Source organism: Bos javanicus, chromosome 27, assembly GCF_032452875.1.
Source record: "Bos javanicus breed banteng chromosome 27, ARS-OSU_banteng_1.0, whole genome shotgun sequence".
Classification (NCBI taxonomy): Eukaryota; Metazoa; Chordata; class Mammalia; order Artiodactyla; family Bovidae; genus Bos; species Bos javanicus.
Genome location: NC_083894.1, coordinates 21,301,192 through 21,322,786, shown reverse-complemented (window position 1 = coordinate 21,322,786; position 21,595 = coordinate 21,301,192). Strand labels below are relative to the sequence as shown.

General features: G+C 37.4%; 1 protein-coding gene across 10 annotated transcripts in view; it reads left to right on the top strand.

Annotated features, from left to right (window-relative positions):
• TUSC3 (tumor suppressor candidate 3) overlaps positions 1-11,045 on the top strand; it is a 218,864-nt gene extending 207,819 nt beyond the window's left edge. For 4 of the 10 annotated variants that reach the window (XR_009734035.1, XM_061404344.1, XM_061404337.1 and 1 more), the window contains one exon: positions 10,545-11,045. Coding sequence is in view for 8 of the 10 variants with exons in the window: in XM_061404344.1 (XP_061260328.1) it covers positions 10,545-10,584 (40 nt within the window). In the remaining 2 variants the exon portion in view is untranslated. Of the gene's footprint in view, positions 1-6,707; positions 6,771-9,578 lie in introns of those variants that run through there. The other 6 variants (XM_061404343.1, XM_061404341.1, XM_061404338.1 and 3 more) reach the window with 5 other exon arrangements.
• The last annotated feature ends 10,550 nt before the right edge of the window (positions 11,046-21,595 follow it).

Here is a 21,595-nt window from a genome sequence, read left to right as displayed (position 1 = left end):
CATAGCAAACATCATCTTCCAACAACACAAGAGAAGAGATTCTACACCTGGACATAACCAGATGGTCAATACTGAAATCAGATTGATTCTATTCTTAGCAGCCAAAGATGGAGAAGCTCTATACAGTCAGCAAAACCAGACCAGGAGCTGACTGTGGCTCAGATAATGAACTCCTTATTGCCAAATTAAGACTTAAATTGAAGAAAGTAGGGAAAACCACTAGACCATTCAGATATGACCTAAATCAAATTCCTATCGACTATACAGTGGAAGTGAGAAACAGATTCAAGGGATTAGATCTGATAGAGTATGAACTAAAGAACTATGCCTGAAGAACTACGGACGGAGGTTCATGACATTGTACAGGAGGCAGGGATCAAGACCATCACCAAGATTGAGAAGTGTTAAAAGGCAAAATGCTTGACAAATAGCTGTGAAAAGAACAGAAGCGAAAGACTAAGGAGAAAAGGAAAGATATACCCATCGGAATGCAGAGTTCCAAAGAATAGCACGAAGAGATAAGAAAGCCTTCGTCAGTGATCAGTGCAAAGAAACAGAAGAAAACAGTAGAATGGGAAAGACTAGAGATCTCTTCTAGAAAATTAGAGATACCAAGGGAACTTTTCATGCAAAGATGGGCACAATCCAACAAAAATAGGATTTCCTATCTAGATGTTCCTGGTCACGATCCTGCTCTGATAGAACAAGTAAAGTTGAATTTTACTAGTTCCAAGAATAATGTTACATTTGACAGCATTGTATTTTGTCATGATGTGAAGGGTTTAATTTGTACTTTTCCCAAGGAGTAGCTGTCATTTAGTATTGATTGTATAAAACTCTAATCCTCTGGTCTTTACAAGAGTGGACATGTAAATTACCTGAGAAGCTTTTTAAAATACATATTCTAGGCCTCACCTTAGCTTTCCATTGTGAGCATTTCTGAACCAGAGTATATGCTGGTTTTATTTTTCTATGAGTGTGCCCCCCACACCATGCTTATTGGGTCCCAATCCCACCCCCTTGTCAGGGGCCCACCAGGCTAAATGAGGAGGGGGCTTGCTGGCAGCTGGCTTCATGGGACTGGAAGTAAGATGAAATGTCCTATAAGAAGTCAGATGGAAATCATGCCCCAGGGTGGTTTATGAATATGAAATTTGACATAGTTTAGATGAAAACCCTACAACTGCTGCCAAGAAACAGCATCAGAACAGAGCCCAGCATTAAAAAAGCAGCAGCAGCAGCCTGGGAAGATAGGTGCACTGAAAGAGTGGGACGTGGCATTACAGAGACGTGAAGGCAGGGACCCGGCTGTGGCCCAGCTCTCGTGAGCTCTGTGATTTGCTGGGCTGTTGCAGGACTCAGCCATCCAGCCCTCCTGTGACCCTACCTAAATCATTCTTTTAGTTTCACCATCTCTTCTCTTATCACGTTAAAGCTTCCTAGTATTCCTCTTCAGACTCTTAAGAACTTCTGCTTGTTTCTGCATCGTGTCTTTTCTGTGGATATGGTGATGCATCATTCATCAAGCTTCCATAAATCCATCCAGCCCTCTTAGACCATCCCTCTCCACTCACTCATCTTCTTGCTTTGTAAAGTTGGTAGGACAGGTTATGTATGTTTCTTTCATCACATGTACAGCAACCCTTTGAGGTAACAAAATTTGGCAGATGGGAGCATTGTGAACAAAAACATGTGCTTTGCATTAGAACGTTTTTATGCTCTTATTAATCTAACCCATGGATATATGCCAGTGTTACCCTAGTAATGTTATATACTGCTTTGGGATTTGTTTTTGATTCATTGCATCATTTTCCTTCAGAATAAAATTTTTCTCAGAAATTTTATCAGTTTTATTATGAACGATTATAATAATAAACATATTATTCATATCAAGAGTTAAAGCTGGATTTAGAAAAGGCAGAGGGACCAGAGATCAAATTGCCGGCATCTGTTGGATCATAGAAAAAGCAAGATAGTTCCAGAAAAATATCTACTTTTGCTTCATTGACTATGCCAAAGCCTTTGATTGTGTGGACCACAGCAATCTGTGGAAAATTCTTCAAGAGAGGGGAATACTAGACCACCTTACCTGCCTCCTGAGGATCTATATGCAGGTCAAGAAGCAACAGTTAAAACTGGACATGGAACAACAGACTGGTTCCAAACTGGGAAAGGAGTTTGTCAAGGCTGTATATTGTCACCCTGCTTATTTAACTTCTGTGCAGAGTACATCATGTGAAATGCCAGGCTGGATGAAGAACAGGCTGGAATCAAGATTGCCGGGAGAAATAGCAATAACCTCAGATATACAGATAACATCACCCTTCTGGCAGAAAGCAAAGAGGGACTAAAGAGCCTCTTGATGAAAGTGAAAGAGGAGAATGAAAAAGCTGGCTTAAAACTCAACATTCAAAAGCTAAGATCATGGCATCTGGTCCCATCACTTCATGGCAAATAGATGGGGAAACAATGGAAACAGTGACAGACTTTATTTTCCTGGATTCCAAAATCAGGGCAGATGGTGACGACAGCCATGAAAATAAAAGACTCGCCCTCCTTGAAAGACAAGCTGACAAACCTAGACAGTGTATTAAAAAGCAGAGACATTACTTTGCTGTCAGAGGTCCATCTAGTCAAAGCTATGGTTTTTCCAGTAGTCATGTATGGATGTGAGAGTTGAACCATAAAGAAAGCTCATCACCAAGAATTAAATGCTTTTGAACCACGGTGTTGGAGAAGACTCTCAAGAGTCCCTTGGACTGCGAGATCAAACCAGCCTAAAGAAAATCAATACTGAATATTCATTGGAAGGACTGATGCTGTAGCTCCAATACTTTGGCTCCCTGATGCAAAGAGCCAACTCATTAGAAAAGACCCTGATGCTGGGAAGATTGAAGACAGGAGAAGGGGATGACAGAGGACAAGATCATTGGATGGCATTACCGACTCAATGGACAGGAGTTTGAACAAGCTCCAGTAGATGGTGAAGGACAGGGAAGCCTGGAGTGCTGCAGTCCATGGGGTTGCAAAGAGTCAGACAGGACTGAGCGTCTGAACAGTAATAACAACACATCAAGAGCAGTTGTTGCCCAGAGGACTAGAAGGAGAATATACACCAGAGAACTGGAATAATCCTGAGCTAAATTCTAGAAACCAGGCAGCATAGTGGGGAAGAAAGTATCTATCCAGCTAGTTAGTTCACTGGAGAAAAAGCAAACGTGATGCAGAAGCCAGAGTGAGAGGAGGAATAAATGAAAGAAGGGAAGAGAGAAGTCATTTGGGAATAGTTGAAAAGTGAAAGTCGCTCAGTCGTGTCTGACTCTTTGCAACCCCATGGACTGACTATACAGTCCATGGAATTCTCCAGTCCAGAATACTGGAGTGGGTAGCCTTTTCCTTCTCCAGAAGTTAAAAGATGAGATGTTAGTACAAAAGAAAAAGAAACCTTTTCCTTCTGAGTTACTCTGTGGGAGAGGCTCGGTCAGTGATGGACATAGTACCATATTCTGGAGGGACACTTTGCAATCCCAGCAGCATGTTTCTGTGGCACCAGCATAATATGATTTGATTAAAAAAAAAAAGCTTGTTCCTATTGGAAAATGATAGTTCGTAGGGAAGGAGAAAATAGGATTCTGGACACCATCAGTATAACAAGAGAAAGGCTGTTCCATATGCCGGAAGATATGCCCTGGTCTTGTATTACTGAAAAGACCGTGTGGATGTCCATATTCAAAGGGAGTTAGTACTTATTATAATGTATCATAAACCCTGGTGACCAAGAGCTAAGTCAACCCCCAATCATTTTTACCAATATACACTGAAGTAGGCTTGTAGGAAAAAAAAAAAAAAGACTTTCTTAAACAAGACCATTTCCTTATCCTTGAGATGAGCTGCCAGGACAAAAAAAAAGTTTTCTTCTAAAAGAATGGAAAAACTTCCCTCTTCTACCTACTCTGGTTGGTACTGGATAAGATGCAAGATATCCTTTACTGAAAATGCGCATTTGAACATAACTCCATCTGCTAATTGAAAAACACCTTTAGCAGGGGCTTTAGCTTCAATGCCAGAGTCCACTCTTGGGTATAATACCATAGCCTTTGGTGGCCTTTGATGTCTGTGTTTTAGGTTTGTGATTTTTAACTTTTATACCAGGAAATGCCACTGATGTCTATAAACTAATTTTTTATTTCCTCACAATTTTTAATTGATCGACAGTTTTTAATTTCTTCTGTACGGAATGATCTTTCTGCTTTTCCATTTTTAAACTTCACAGAACCTTAAACATTCATGTGTTTCTTATTTTCTCAGTACTTCACACTGATATTTTTGTTGTTGAACTGTGTGCTTGCTGAAAGGGATAAAAGTCTATTACATGTTTACCCTATTTCCTTAAATCTTCCCCACATTTTGGTCTTACGGGTTTTTTCCCTACAGTATCAGCATCTTTCATACCATCACTAAATTCTCCCAGATCATCTTTTAAGTTTCAGTAAGCAACCTTCCATCATTTACATCCTTAATCTACATGTTACTAACTCAGAGACTTTGGGAAAGTTAAATAACTTTTCTAAACCTTGGTTTTCTCATTTCTAAGTGGGAAATGTTTACATACTTTGACATCATGTAGGTTACATGATGTAAGTCACTTAGCACATTGCCTAGTACTTAGTATGTGGCACATAGTATTACTTACTCAAAAACCACTTTCTCCTAATTATTATCATTAGCTCTGATGTAAAGATTTTACCCATTTATATTTAATTTTTCATGAGCAGGATTTTTTTTTATGCTAAAAATTAAGCAAGTGTTGTTTTTTATTTGCATGATTCAGTGGGGTGAAGATTAGATTTTCCCTGAACCTTCTGAGGAACTTAATTGGGCTCTCAAAACCTTTGAAATTAGTGAAATAACAAAGATATTAAGAAGTTTATCTAATTACCATCTGACCCATAGTTCAGAAAAAGAAATTGTATTCTAGTGGTAGCAAGAATTCATTTTGTATATTAAATAAAGATTAGCTTTAGGGCTTGTTCCATTTTCCAAGAGCAAAGTGCTAGTGTTCATACATGCACGTCGTCTCTTATGGGTAATTACTTTCCCACTGGTTGCCCCTGACATACTTTGATTCAAAAGTTTTCTTCAAAAAGATTTCTATAAAACTATTTGAAAGATCAAGTCTCTGAGTAGAAAAATAGCATAGAACATTCTCTACTAATTCTCTCACTTTGCTACCTGTTTATGATTCTTTAGTTGTCTTAGAGAGATGGTGTGGTATAATGGGAAAATATTTAGAATCCAAGACATGAGTTCAAATTCAGTATATCATTTTGTATGTCAGTTAAGAACGCTGGCCCAGCAGGCATAGATACTGGCTTGAATCTTACACCCTCTCATCACTAACTTTGGGACTAACTTCTCAGTCTCATTTTTCCTCACCTGTAAAAGTATGTTTTTATGGGGTTGGATAACAACTTTGTTAAGCTTATTTCTTCATTTATAAACTTGGCATAATAATAAATATGTATCTGAGAATTTTGAGGGGATAAAGTACATCATCAATTTATAGTTCATGGAATGTTGCAGGTTCTGAGAAGAAATTACTTCACCTACCTCTTGCCTATCCTTAGCCATTTCAGCGCTTGGTTATTCAATAGCACTTTACCACGTTAGCTTTTTCATTAAGTATCCATATGTAACTTTTGTGCATTGGAGTTCTTTTCTTTCTAGAGTATTGTAAGGTGCCTTACAGAAGGTCACGGCTGTGCCTTTTTAATATCTCCAGAGTGTTACACATAGCAGGTGCTCATCGTGTACTTACTAATCGAATGTGTTTACTCAGAAGCATTTTGTAAATGTACTCCTTATCTAAATGCAACAGGAACAATTAAGATAGAAACATAGTGGACAGAGGAGTATTGGTTTGCCACATTGCACAACTCCAGAAGGTGGACTCACATCACATGACACCCCCATGGAGTTGTCGGGTTGTTCCCCCACACTGAAGGGGTGCAGTGTGCACAAACAGTGTTCCGGAAACCTGGGCTCTAAAGATGCTTATTGCAACCTCAAGTGGACCCTGAGCTGGCCCACATCAAAAAATACACACTGATTAAGCTTACAATGGATATAGAAACTATTGACAAGATACCTGTAATTCATGATGTCTTTGGTTCCTTTTGAGTTACTTTGAGAAATAATGAGTTTAAAAAAAATTTTAAAAATCAATCTACATTCCATAATGGAAAGTACAGAATAATAGCTAGACAAGAAAGACATTCCTGGTGAATTTTGAGGCAAATGTACTAATGAACCAGCACAGCAAGGCAAAATATCCCAGGACATGCAGTATGTAACAATATCCCATTCATTTCTGTATCTTACTTAGATGTAGATCTTTTATCTATAGGGAAAATAGAAAATACAGTCTTAAGCTATACAAATAGAAAACACAGAAATGGTGTGGTGATCAACCCACAGTACGTGTCATTGATAAGAATTTCACTGGGATTGCCTTTCTGATGCTGAGTTCCAGCTTTGAAGAATATCATGAAGGACCAAAGACTTAGAGATGAGTAGGTGAAGATCTGGAGAGTGTCTACATAAAGAATACAGTGCTAAGTCTTTGTAATACTATTTTACAAGTGGAAATTGAATCTCAAGGACTATTTTTTCCATATTGTTGTATTTCACTGTGGTGTATTGGAAAGTGATCTGGACTTTGAGTGAGAAGATGAGATTTGGACCATGGCACTTTAAAACTGTAACCTCAGGCAAGTCTTTTCATCTTCTCTGAGCCTCAGTTTTCCTCATCTTTCAGATAATAACCATAATCTTTATCTCATAAGTAAGACAAGTTGTGGCAGACTATTGTTTTACAAATGAAAGATAACTTTGAATTGTGAGATCTCATATTCCAGTCTCATGCTGTTGTACTTAGCTGCTACAGGAACAAGTCCTTGGATAAAATTGCCAGCAATAGACTTTGGCTCACAGAATTAACCACTGACAAGCACAGTATTTTTTTTTTTAAATAATAATATCCATATGCATGCGTATGCCCTCCATTTCAAACAAAATATGATTGCATTTGGTTATTTCTGTTTTATTACTTTAGGGAAGAAAACAGAACTATACAGCTGACAGAAATATATTGAATTCTGCCGAGGAAAAATGTAGTCAGATGCCTTTTCCCACTAACAATATAAGTCTTAATTTTCAGAATAAAATACAAGTTTTCTAAACATGGACTAATTTTTTAATCAATATTTAGTAATTCAAAACTAGATATTAGGAACCGCTATATAAATCCAACATGATTTTAATAGAAAACTCAGAATCTAGGCTTTTTGATTTTGCAGCGCACATTCCCACCCCTCAGACCGCAGAAGACATGGTCTAAGCAGAGACACACAGCAAAGGAAGCTCTGGAGGCTTATTTCCGTTGTGTAAATACAGTTTTCTTACTCTGGCAGAAACTCCACCATTCAGCAACCCCCTGAAAGCAGGGAATGAGGAGGAAGCTCCTTTGTCCCTAAGTTCTGTTTTTTATCTGACCGCCAACCTCTTCCCACATACAAGCTCTATTGGTCTTTTTCCCCAGACCCAGCATCCGTGTTTCTGACCACACAGAGTTATGAACGATAATGTTACCAGCCTCTTCCAAAACGTGCCCCTCTGTGTAGGCTGTAGAGATGTGCCCTTAGCAGTCGTAAGACTTGACAGCTCTCATCCTGTGTAGCTACAGATCAGAAAGCTTACCACTCCCAAAGATCTGTTTCCCGACTCCTAATAAAATCCTGAATTTCTTTAGGCCTTTATTTTAGATCATGTACTTCAGACTTGAAGACTTTTCGGGGTTCAGTAAGTTTCTGTCACAAAGAAGAGAGCCCCCAGGGCTTCTGGCCAAAGAGGCCTGGGTGGCAGCCATCATGTACTTCTCCCTGGCATCCCCTTAGAACGCTTGTGAAAATAAAGGTTAGAAAATCCCAAGAACAGGGAATCATTAAGTTCTACTAACCCCAAGGCCAGGGGAACACGTGTGAACTTGCTAGTGGCCTATCCTTGTTCAGAGTAAAGAACCAAGGCTTTTCCTCCCTTCTATACTTTCTGGCTCCAAGATGACATCAGTAGCTGCCCCTTATCCATGTAAGCGATTTCTGTGTGACAGAGTGCCAGGACATGCCCAGAAGTCTCTGACTTCTTTCCCAGTTTGAGATCAGGAAGTGAGAACCTTAGCCAAGAAAATTCTGGCCAGCTGAAGGTCTCGGTAGAGAATTTAACCTGATCTCAATTGGACAGAATTCATTCATTCAAGAGCACTGCATCCATTCTGATGTTTTAAAACACTGTGGAGCAGGTGAATTAATTACTCTAAGAGAAGTCTAAACAAAATACCAACCACTGTTTGGTGCCTCCTGCATATTTCACAGGAGGAGAAAAGGCACGTGTTTCACACGTAATATGGTCTCCAGCGGCCACCCAGTAATCAAACCCAGATGCCTTTTCTCATGTGGCAACCTACATAACCCTTCCAGGATTCTAGTTAACCATCTCCTCTTGAGTATCTTATGCCCTGGATTTTGAAACATGACACTCCTAGACCTTCCTTTTTCCTTTCAGATGACTTCTCGGTCCCAACAGACATGCCAAATTCTGACTTAAGGCCTAGAGCCAGACCTCAGACCATATTGTCACCTCCTCAGCTCCAAAGCCAGGCTCATCCCTGCTCCAAACCATATCTCTTCTTCCCATGTTCCCTAACACAATTATTGTTACAATCATACAACATATAAAAGTAGAACCTTTTTAATCTTCCCAGAACCAAAAAGTTCGCAAGCATAAAATGATCATAAAGGGTCATATTCTTGCTTTTATGATAGTAGTATTTTTATAAAAGGTGATCTTTAGTATTCCATAGCTTGAAATGTTCAGACTATTTTTATTAAAAAACAAACCTGTAAATTGTCAGGTATTTTTTAAATTATAAGTTTTGCAGCTTTCATTACCATTTTAAATATTTTATGGTGATGTTTTCTTTTTTAACTGTCAGTCAGCTTTATCTTTAGGGCAATCTTATATCTGAGGACAGAGAAAGCCAAAGTGTTCATCTACACATTTTATATATATATATATATATAAATATATATATATATATATAACATACCCCTGCTTTGCCACCACTGTTGTTAAAGATTGGGTGGATTGAACAGCAGCAGTACCTTAATGCTCTGAGGAATGTTACTGCTGATCTTCATGGCAATGTTACCCTTGCAGTACTTAAGTCATAACTTGTTATCTCAAAAAATAGAAGCAATGTCTTGTTGCCTCTAGACATCAGCACTTGATTTGTATCTTGTAATTTAGTAATTCCTCAGAAAAAGATAGGGTAATAAAAAGTTTAGGCTGTATTGCATAATTGCTTTATTATATATTACAAACTAATAGAGATAATATATATTTAAATATATAATGCTTTATATTTACTATTTAGTATATGAAGTATATTTATATTCACTATATAGTATATATATATATGTTATATAATGTGTGTTTTTTTTTTTTACTATTTATTTATATAGTATCACAGGATTAAAATAAACATTAGCACTGGAAAGAACTTTGGAGATCATCCAAAACAAGCGTTCTTCTCACTAATGAGGAAACCGAGGTTCAGAAAGACGAAGTAACATATGCCTAGGATATTGTAATTTGAGTGTCCAAGTATTAAACTTATCAGTTTGAACAATTTCCTAACTACATGGTTTTTCAACTATAGTAACCATTAATATTTTTAATATTAATGTTTTAATATTAGTTAACAATTGGTTCATTTCTGGTTGTCCTAAAGTTACGTTGCCAAGACTATAAAAAGCAAAGTTGCTGCACGTTAGCAGAAAGGTACAAATAGCCAACAAAGGCTTAATGATGTTACTCAAATTGACTTATGATATTACGAACTTACATTTCTTTTCATAGATAAAAGTGTTGCCTAGGGAAATCAAGAAAGGCAAAAAGAGTTATTTTGCTTTTTTTTCCTATATGTATAAACGTCTATTTGTATCGTTTCATCAGAACCTGATGATACTTTTAATATTTATAATTATTTTTGACTGTTCAATATAGTGAAATTATAAAATTCTTAAAAGTATTTAAGTAAATGCATATTGATTAAATAACCAGAAAAAATATATTGTCTAAAATATTGAAATGACCCAATCCAAGTGTATGTTTCAGCTCATTCCCTTTCTTCCCCTGTGTTGTCAGTTTAAATGCCAATTTAACTAGGAGTCTTGCTAACGTTGAGAATGACTCACAGAAGTTAACCAAACTTAACCAACACAACTTCAAGTTCTTATCAGCATCTGCTTTCACCCCTGACCTAGTCTCACCTGATCCCATTACAGGACCTAGTTCATAGAAATTGCCCTGATATAAAATTACAATGAAGTGAATTAATGTAACTGTGTATGACGTTACATTTTTATTTTATATTTACCTGTACTAAGTTAATATAGAATAAAAAGCACACTGTGTTTTTTTTTCAGCAAAGAATTTTCTTTCTTTTTCAGCTTTTTAATTAAGTGAAGCCAAGTGGGATTTGCATAAAGTGACTGTTTACCATGAAGACAAAGTGTCCCAGACATACTAGTTCCAACTCTTGAGTCCATTTCCTTGCTGATTGTGATAATCCAGCTGTTTCTTGTATAATTTTTTTTTAAATGTGAGTTTTCGTAGTAAACTTAATTTATAGACATGGATGGTTAACTTTAACATGGAATAAACAAGGGCAACAGTGAAGAGTTTTTCCAGCAAATTATAGTCTGTGTATGCTATAGATTGAAATAAACAACAATGTAATTATGAATTCATGCTTTTAAGCTGTTCACTCATTAGCAAAGAAAACTATAATGTTAGTAAAGGAGAAACTATGAAATGTATCCTCAGCAATTCTTGGGATTGTACAGAGATAGGTGTATGCATGAAAATATGTACTGAAAAATTATACTTTCCTCAGTCTCAGTATAAAGGATGTGTATGGTTACAAATAGCGTTTTGTTCTTATTAATCATAACTAGATGAAGGAGATGGGGCCGGGAGCTGGACACACAGTACATGGATGCCTGCCCTGGGGAACGCAGGTCCTTCCCAGGATAGAAATCTACAGCAAACACGACTGAATCAGCATGCTCAGGGCACAGGCAACGGGAGCAGCACACCAGAACTAGGAACGAATTCTTCCCCAACTCAGAAGTGTGACCCGAGAATCCAGACCTGCAACCACAGAACTCACCCACGGGGATATTATCCCCTTGTGTCATGTGGAAGAGGCTAGTCATCAAAAGCTTATTCCCAGACCCGAACAGAGACTGTGTGCATGTGTGCTAAGTCGCTTCAGTCATGTCCGACTCTTTGTGACCCCATGGACTGTAGCCCACCAGGCTTCTTTGTCCCTGGGATTCTCCCAAGCAGGAATACTGGAGCAGGTTGCCATTCCCTCTTCCAAGAGATTCTTCCTGACCCAGGGATTGACCCCCATCTTTTACATCTCCTGCACTGGCAAGCAGTTTCTTTACCACTAGGGCCACCTGGTAAGCCCTGATAGAGAGTAGTTATCCTAATATGAGTGAGGGACTTAGTGAAACTTTCTTGAAAAGCAAATATAGGAGAGTAACCATTATTATGTTTGTATATTGTATTTTAGCTTACAAAGCACCTTCCCATTTGTTAGGGTATTTTTTTCTTCACAGCAACCCTGTAAATTAGGCATTTAGACAGGAAATGTATATTCTATCTGACTTATTTAAGTACTGGAAGCTGAAAGCCACAAAGGAAAAACAGAGCTCGTAACTGGGCTTGCAGACTCTCAGACCTGAATTTCCATTTTCTGTGGTGCAGTCTAAAGAAGGATTTAGAAGCACAGTTAATTTTAGTCAGCTCAATAAACTTTTTTAGGCTTTGTTATCTAATTTTCCTTAAGATCTGAGTAACAGACCATGGAAATCTTTGTTAGTCAGGAGTTCCAGCTGTGTAGTCTCAAACCAGGACTCATGTGCATGCCCAGTGAACTACACGTTTTGTACCTAGAAAATTCAGTAAAGAATGGGAAATACAAAAACCTACAAGGATATATGGAGTTTAATCCCAGGATAGTGTGTGTGCTAGCAGGAAGAAACAAGATATTCAGCAAAAATCATGATGTAAATTCTCAACTATGTTAACCTTAACACATGCTCCGAAAATCTGTTATTTAAAAAATCACATTTACTCTCCCAGTTCCTGTACACAGAATGATCAATTCAGTATTGGAATGGCATTTATGGGAAAGCAGTAAGTGATCATAATAATTTAATGTCTACACCTAGGTAGCATTTGACCTGTAAACCTCAACCCATTAGAGTATTCTTCTCTAAAGTTTATTCAGGACAAGCATCAAAATTGGGAGTTTGAGGCCAAATTTTACATTGAGTAAAAGCTTCTTTATTTTACACAATTACTTTTGCTTGTTCCTTTAAAGCTCAAAATTCTTATTAACAGCACATATCTAATCTCTTTATAAAGCCTAATAATGTTTAATTATGACCAAAGTCAGCTAGTTCTCACACACTGTGACTGAGGTAAAGAGAACTTCCCTAGCCCAGATTAGTAACAAATTTCTAGCCTATATTCTGTAATTTTCTCCAAATATTAAATATATGCCACCTATGACTCCCCGCCTCCCCGCCCCGAGTTTCAATTTGAAAAGCTGTTGCTTCTCATAGGCAATTATTGCATCACAGAAAGGAAAAAAGTCTGCCTCAAAATAAGTCATTCCTGAAAACTGCTACAGACAAAACTACAGGAAGTAGCTCAAATGGAGTCTGTTTACAGAATGTAGCATGTGGAAAATCACATACAAAACATAAGACATCTTCACTTTTGTCAAATAATTTAAATTGAAAAATGAATCTGTATGTGGTGTATTACATCGTTCAATGTCACTTCAGCTAGATTCACTGCATGGAAGTCTCCCTTAAAAACAGATTTTATGTTTAACCATCTTCAGTAAGAACAAAAGGAATTAACTCACCTACTCAGTTGGAGAGAAAAATCTTAATATAAAATTCCAGCTAAAGGAGTAAAATTCCATTTAAATCTTAATATGAAAATTTCATCTATTAATATAATAACATCTATTGAATAAAGTGTTCCATTTTCCTCAGCTCATTGTTCCTTATATTAGATATTCACATGAGTAAGCCCAATAGTGTGTGTTTACTGTAATTTTTCTTTTCTGTCACGTGAAGGAATATCCTTGTCAATTTTAATTCAACAACCATGGTGATTTGGGGAGATGAGATCTTATAACCAAAGAGCTTGTGGAGTATTCCCTTTCTTGCTATTAGGAGGACCTCCCACAAAGGTACCCGAAAAGAGTGGTTACTCTATACCAAGATCAAAGACACTGAACAGTGTGCTTCAAGAAGGACTGGTTTATGGGGCAAACACATGAGCTCTGGCCTCTAGGGTCAAAACATTTGAGTGGCCTTTTAGAGACTTAATGTTCCTTGGAGTCCACAGAATTCAGTAAGTTTAAAACATTAAAATGTTTTTCCTATTCCAGCAGGAAGCCAAACTGACTTAATTCCTAACAGTGGAAAACGGGTGAGCAGTAGCTAGTTATTCTCAGAGTACAAATATGTACGTGAAGGTGAAGTCGCTCAGTCATGTCCAACTCTTTGCGACCCCGTGGACTGTAGCCTACCAGGCTCCTCTGTCCATGAGATTCTCCAGGCAAGAATACTGAAGTGGGTTGACATTTCTTTCTCCAGGAGATCTTCCCAACCCAGGGATTGAACCAGGTCTCCTGCATTGGAGGCAGACGCTTTAACCTCTGAGCCACCAGGGAAGCCTCAGGGTACAAGTATGTACATGAATCCACCCCTAAATTTCCTTATATGATTCATAAGCACATCTGTCACTTCCCATGGAACATTTTCCATGTTCCTTTACCTACTTATTTTTCTGAACTATATGCAGATGTTTATGACATAACTAGAGTACAAGTACACAAAGTTTTAATAAAGGATCACATATTTGGACTAATAGGAAAGCCATGTTACATTCACCCAAATGTTGGTGCATCCACTTCCATTAAAAATATGCATATATGCCAACAAAAGTAGCATAATGAGGAACTCTAGGGACCTATCCCCTCCACAGAAAACTAGAAAAACTGACAAAAACTGGCAGATGTTAGTTTTGTTGAAAGTCAGTAAAGTATTTTAAGTCTTATAGGAGCCAAGTAAATGCTTAAAAAATAAAAAAACAAGAACTGAAACCCAGGAGGATAGTTTAATGGCATTTCGTCTTAACTTTTCCTCAGCCTTCTGCCCCAGTCAGCCTCAAAAAAATGGTAGCCTGTCTTCCTGGCATGGTTCTGAGGAAGCAGAACAGACCTTGTTCCCAAGGAACAGTGTGTGTGCTCACTTTTCTGGAGGCTCCTAGGAAAACTGAGGCAAGGGCTTGCCTTTGTTTGACCTAACTCAGAAGTCACTCAGGGTAGCAGAAAGGCTGCACACAAAGGGTTTTTCTCTAAAAACGAGGTAAATGAACATGCTGCTGCTGCCCAGGCAAAAGATAAGAGCTGCGACAAACAACACACACAGAGTTGAAAGCCTGGCCGGAAAACTGGGGAGTGACATACTCGGGAATAAGGGCTTCAAAAAGCACCCTCATATTCTAAGGAACCTAGAAGGACCTGCCAGTAACCCAAGGCAGGATACGTCTTCATAAAAAATGTGCAAAGCCCTTGAGTTTTTCCCTCTTGCCAGTCTTTACACCGAAGCCCACGCAGGAAGTGGAGGCCAAAGCGGAGCTGTAAACACCAGGTAAGTGTTGAAGGCGCAACAAACACAGTCAATCTGCAAAGACCAGGAGAGGATTTTCTCTCATTTCCTTTTCTTTTTGGCTTTAAGCATTTAAGGAAAGCTCTGTCACACCACTAGCTGACCACTAAAATAGAAACTTCACGTGCCACATGCAGTTTTTACAAAAACAATTTTTTCGAAAGTCACTAAAGAAGTACAACCTACAATAAGCAGCAGAAAATCTGGAGAGGGAGCAGAATTTCCAGAGTTGCCATATTAGAGTATTTAAAATGAGCAATTTCAAAAAATAAAAGCATACAACAAGAAAATGGTCTATTCACAGGAAAGAAAAAAATTAGCAGAAAACTATCCTTGAGAAAGCACAGACATTGGACTTCCTAGATAAAGACTCCACCAGTCTGTAACATATTCAGAGAGCTAAATGAAACCATTAGCTAAAGGAAACAAGATTAGCAATGTCTCAGACTATGAATTAAGAAATAGAAATTATTAAAGGAATCAAATACAAATCATGAAACTAAAAAATACCATAATTGAAAAATTCATCAGAGGGACTCAACAGCAGAACAGAGAGATGTACTGAAATGATCCAGTCTGAGGAGTAAAACCAAAAAGAATGAAGGACAAATGAGCAAAGCATATGAGACCTAAGAGACCTATCAAACACCGTGAAGTAAAAAGTACTGATTCTCAAGCATAGCCACAGGCAGTCCAGGTAGAAGAAATCAGTAACTTGTGCTATCGTGCCACCTACTGAAAAACAAAGGCCTCTAGCTATCAACTTGCTGAACTGTTGAAATCAAGTAAAAGGCAAGCTTTACCTAAAGAAGAAAAGTATTTGCTACTTCAAAATATGCTGGCAGAGGAACAACTCATCAGGCACTGTGAAAAACCATGGTAACTGTCACAAAGAGAAAAATGACAATTTTCCAGAAGCCAAACTTCAAGTCACAGAATACTGCAATCTAAGAGAATTAAAAATAGTTGTCATGAAGAAACAAGCTATAAGAAAAATAAGAAAGGCAGTTCAGTGAGCTCAAGAATCAGATTAATGAACAGAAGGAACACTTTACCAGAGATTTAAACTCTTAAATTCTGGAGCTGAAGAAATAGATGAAGATCATATTTGAAAACATTGGGAATGAGTTGCTAATTTTCTCTTTTACATGGTCTGCTTTAAGACAGAACTCCAGAAATAATTAATGTAGAGGAGAATATTTTTTAAATCTAACTTTATGACAACCATTTGACTCTGCTAGGAAAGAACAGCATGAAAATAATGGGTATCCAGAAGAAGAAGAGCACAGAGTTTGTATAAGGAAATATTAGCAGGTAACTTCCAAATTCTGGGGAAGCAACTATATATAAAATTCAGACAACACAAAAAGGCCTTCTCCAAAACACACTGGGCTTTCCTAGTGGCTTACATGGTAAACAATCTTCCTGCAATGCGAGAGATGCAGGTTCAATCCCTGGGTTGGGAAGATTGCAACTGGCAACCTAGATGTCCATCAGCAGATGAATGGATAAGAAAGCTGTGGTACATATACACAATGGAGTATTACTCAGCCATTAAAAAGAATTCATTTGAATCAGTCCTAATGAGGTGGATGAAACTGGAGCCTATTATACAGAGTGAAGTAAGCCAGAAGGAAAAACACCAATACAGTATACTAACGCATATATATGGAATTTGGAAAGATGATAACAATAACCCTGTGTACGAGACAGCAAAAGAGACACTGATGTATGGAACAGTCTTATGGACTCTGTGGGAGAGGGAGAGGGTGGGAAGATTTGGGAGAATGGCATTGAAACATGTAAAATATCATGTATGTTGAAACGAGATGCCAGTCCAGGTTCAATGCACGATACTGGATGCTTAGGGCTAGTGCACTGGGACGACCCAGAGGGATGGTATGGGGAGGGAGGAGGGAGGAGGGTTCAGGATGGGGAGCACATGTATACCTGTGATGGATTCACTTTGATATTTGGCAAAACTAATACAATTATGTAAAGTTTAAAATTAAAAAAAAAAAGTCAATGACAAAGAATTGACAGAGAAAAAAAGACAGTAACCTACAAAGGAATTCCCATTAGGCTATCAGCTGACTTCCAGCAGAAATTCTATAGGCTAGGAGAGAATGGAATGGTAGAATCAAAATATCAAAAGAAAAATTGTCAGCCAAGAATACTGTTAAGCAAAGTCATTCTTCAGATATAAAAGAGAAACAGAAGAGTTTTCAGATAAACAAAAGCCAAGGTAGTTAATCTCCACTAGACTTGCCTTATAAAGAAGTTATTGAAAGTTCCATCTGAAAGGAAAAAGGCCAAAGTACATAAAACTGAAGTGGACGGAGTCAGAAAGCTGAAACTGTGTATCAGAATAGGTTGTTAAACAATTATGGCATAAAAAAGGAAGAAGAAGTATAAAAATAACTATAGCGATCACAATAAACTGTGGAAAATTCTGAAAGAGATGAGAATACCAGACCACCTGACCTGCCTCTTGAGAAATTTGTATGCAGGTCAGGAAGCAACGGTTAGAACTGGACATGGAACAACAGCCTGGTTCCAAATAGGAAAAGGAGTTCGTCAAGGCTGTATATTGTCATCCTGCTTATTTAACTTACATGCAGAGTACATCATGAGAAACACTGGGCTGGAAAAAGCACAAGGTGGAATCAAGATTGCCGGGAGAAATATCAATAACCTCAGATATGCAGATGACACCACCCTTATGGCAGAAAGTAAGGAGGAACTAAAAAGCCTCTTGATGAAAAGTGAAAGAAAAAGAGGAAAAAGTTGGCTTAAAGCTCAACATTCAGAAAAAGAAGATCATGGCATCCAGTCCCATCACTTCATGGGAAATAGATGTGGAAACAGTGTCAGACTGTATTTTTTGGGCTCCAAAATCACTGCAGATGGTGATTGCAGCCATGAAATTAAAAGACGCTTACTCCTTGGAAGAAAAGTTATGACCAACCTAGATAGCATATTGAAAAGCAGAGACATTACTTTGCCAACAAAGGTCCATCTAGTCAAGGCTATGGTTTTTCCAGTGGTCATGTATGGATATGAGAGTTGGACTGTGAAGAAAGCTGAGCACCAAAGAATTGATGCTTTTGAACTGTGGTGTTGGAGAAGACTCTTGAGAGTCCCTTGGACTGCAAGGAGATCCAACCAGTCCATTCTGAAGATCAGCCCTGGGATTTCTTTGGAAGGAATGATGCTAAAGCTGAAACTCCAGTACTTTGGCCACCTCATGAGAAGAGTTGACTCGTTGGAAAAGACTCTGATGCTGGGAGGGATTGGGGTCAGGAGGAGAAGGGGACAACAGAGGATGAGATGGCTGGATGGCATCACTGACTCAATGGACGTGAGTCTGAGTGAACCCCGGGAGATGGTGATGGACAGGGAGGCCTGGCGTGCTGCGATCCATGGGGTCGCAAAGAGTCAGACACGACTGAGCGACTGAACTGAACTGATAGCTACTTCAATTTGGTACCAAAACACAAAGGATCATTTGAATCAACAAAAACCTAAGGGACAGAAAAGAACTGCACTTATAGAGGCAAATAAAGATGCTATCAGCAAAGGACTAGTTTATCTCTGAAAAATTTTATGCAAACCTCATGATAACCACAAAACACACCTAGAGGACAGACACAAAATAATTAAAAAGAGGAAACTGATAAAAACATAGAAAACCACCAAATTAAAGTTACAGAAACAGAAATGGATATATATAGCAACCAGAAAATAAAAAGTGAAATGATATTACTAATTTCTCATTTATCAATAATCACCCTAAATGTACATGTTTTTTGAACTCGCCAAAAAACACAGGGTATCTATGTGGATTAAAAAAAAAATAAAACAACTATCTGCTGCCTTTACAAGATCCATCTCAGCTCTAAAGACAAACATAGGCTCAATGTGCAGGGATGGAAGATGATCCTCTGAATAGTAGCCAAAACAAAGCAAGTGTAGCCACTCTCATATCAGACAATACCGACTTAAAGCCAAATAATACAGACAAAGATGGACATTATATAAAGAGGAAAATTTTTCAAGAAAACATAGCATTTATTACCATATATACACCTAACATAGGAACATCAAAATATATAAAGCAGTTATTAACAGTAAAATATTGACAGCAACACAATAAAAGAAGGGACTTTAGACACCACTTAAATCAACAGGTATACGATCCAGACAGAAAATCAACAAGGCAAGAGTGGCCTTAAATAAAACATTAGTCCAAGATGAAATAACAGATTTATACAGAACATTCTATCCAAATGCAACAGAATAAAAATGCCCAAGTATGTGTGGAATATTCAAGGATAGACCATACAGTGAGACACAAAACAAGTCTCAGTAAATTCAATAAGCTTGAAATCATATCAAGCATCTTTTCCAATATAATGATATGAAACTAAAAATCAACTGCATAAAAAAGCTGGGAAAAATCACAAATATGTGGAAACTGAGCAGTACACTACTGAACAACTATGGACTCAAAGCAGAATTTTAAAAATACCTGAAGACAAGTAAAAATGGAAGTGTGATACCAAACTATGAGATACAGCTGAAGTGGCATTAAGGGTGAAGTGTATGGCTACATAGGCCTACTTCATGAAACAAGAAACACTAACAAACTTACACCTAAAGGAACTAGAAACAGAACCAAAAACAACAACAGCTAAGAAAAAAAAAAAGCCTAGAGTTAGAAGGAAATAACAAAGATCAGAGCAGAAATTAATGAAATAAAAACTAAAATCACAATAGAAAAGATCAATGAAACCTAAGTCCTATTTCTTTAAAAAAAATAAAATTAACAGTTTTGACTAGACTCATTAAGAAAAAATTGGGAAAGCTCAGATAAATAAAAATCAGAAACAGGAGAAATTACAGTGGATACCACAGTAACATGAAAGATTGTGAAGAATACTATGAACACCTATATACCAACAAATTGGGACAACCTAGGAGAAATGGGTAAGTTTGTTGTATCGTACAAACTTCCAAAACTAAATGAAGGAATAGAAAACTTGAATAGATCAATTACTAGTAAGGAGACTGAAACAGTAATCAAAACTTCCCAAAACAGTAAACTTCAAGATCAGGTAGCTTCACAGGTGAATTCTACCAAACATTCAGAGAAGATTTATTACCCATCCTTCTCAAACATTTTCAAAAAAACTAAAGAGGAGTGAATGCTTCCTACTCAACTTACAAGGCCAACATTACCTTATAACAAAACCAGACAAAGACAACACAAACATGAACATTGATGGCAAAACTCCCAAACAAAATTATTAGTGAACCAAGTACAATAGTAAATTTAAAAGATTATAGCCATGATCAAGTGGGGTTTATTCTAGGAATGTAAGAATGATTCAGCATTTGCAAATCAACCAACATGATACCACGTTAAAAAAAATGAAAACAAAAGCATATGATCATCTCAGTAATGAAAAAATGCTTTTGACAAGATTGAGAATCTATTTATGATTTAAAAACTCACAATAGGTATAGAATACCTAAACATAACAAAGGCCATATATGACAAACCCACAGCTGTCACCATCAAGACTCCACCAAAAACACCATTAAAAATAATAAATGAATACCATGTTGCTTGGTATAAAAATGAGTATACAAAAAAATGTTGCTTCTCTTCTAACAAAGAACTCACTGAAAGAGAAATTAAGAAAACAGTCTCATTTACAATGATAGCAAAAAGAAAATACCTAGGAAAAGTCAAACAAAGGTGGTCAAACACCTGTACACTAAACACTGTAGAAAGATATTTTGTGCTCATGGATTGGAAGAATTAATGTTACAAAATTTCCATATTACCTGAAGCAATCTACAAATTCTGTGAAATTCCTATCAAAATCCCAATGACAATTTTTATAGAAATAAAAGAAAATCCAAAAATTTGTATGGAACCACAAAAGCCCTTGGAAAAAGGAATTCTGGGGGGAAAAAAGAAAGGAGATATCACACTCATTGATTACAGATTATACCAAAAAAAGTTATAGCAAACAATACAGCACAGTATTGTCAAAAAAACAGATGTAAAGATCAATGGAAGAGAATTTAGGGTTCAGAAATAAGCCCAGACACACAGGGACATTTAATTTACAGCAAAAGAACAAGAACATACAATGTAGAAAGGATTATCTCTTCAATAAATGGTGTGAAAAACTGGACAGCCGGATGAAAAAGAAATGACTATTTTTTGTACCATACATAAAAACTAAAAATAGATTAAAGATGAATATAAGACTAAAACCATATAAAATTGCTTGAAGGAAACAGGCAGTGTGCTCCTTGACTTAGGTCTTACTAATATTTCTCTGGATATGGCTCTTCAGGCAAGGGAAACAAAAGCAAAAATAAACAAACATCAATTTAAAAAGCTTCTGTACAGTAAAGGAAATCATCAACAAAAAAAATGTAGCAAATAAGATACTTCAAAGTCATATCTGATAAGGTGTTATTATCCCAAATTTAGAAATAACTCGGGGGGAGGAGCTAAGATGGCGGAGGAGTAGGATGGGGAAAACACTTTCTCCCCCACAAATTCATCAAAAGAACATTTAAACACCAAGTAAATTCCACAAAACAACTTCTGAATGCCAGCAGAGGACATGAGGCACCCAGAAAAGCAACCCAAGTCTTCGAAAGGAGGTAGGAAAAAATATAAAAGA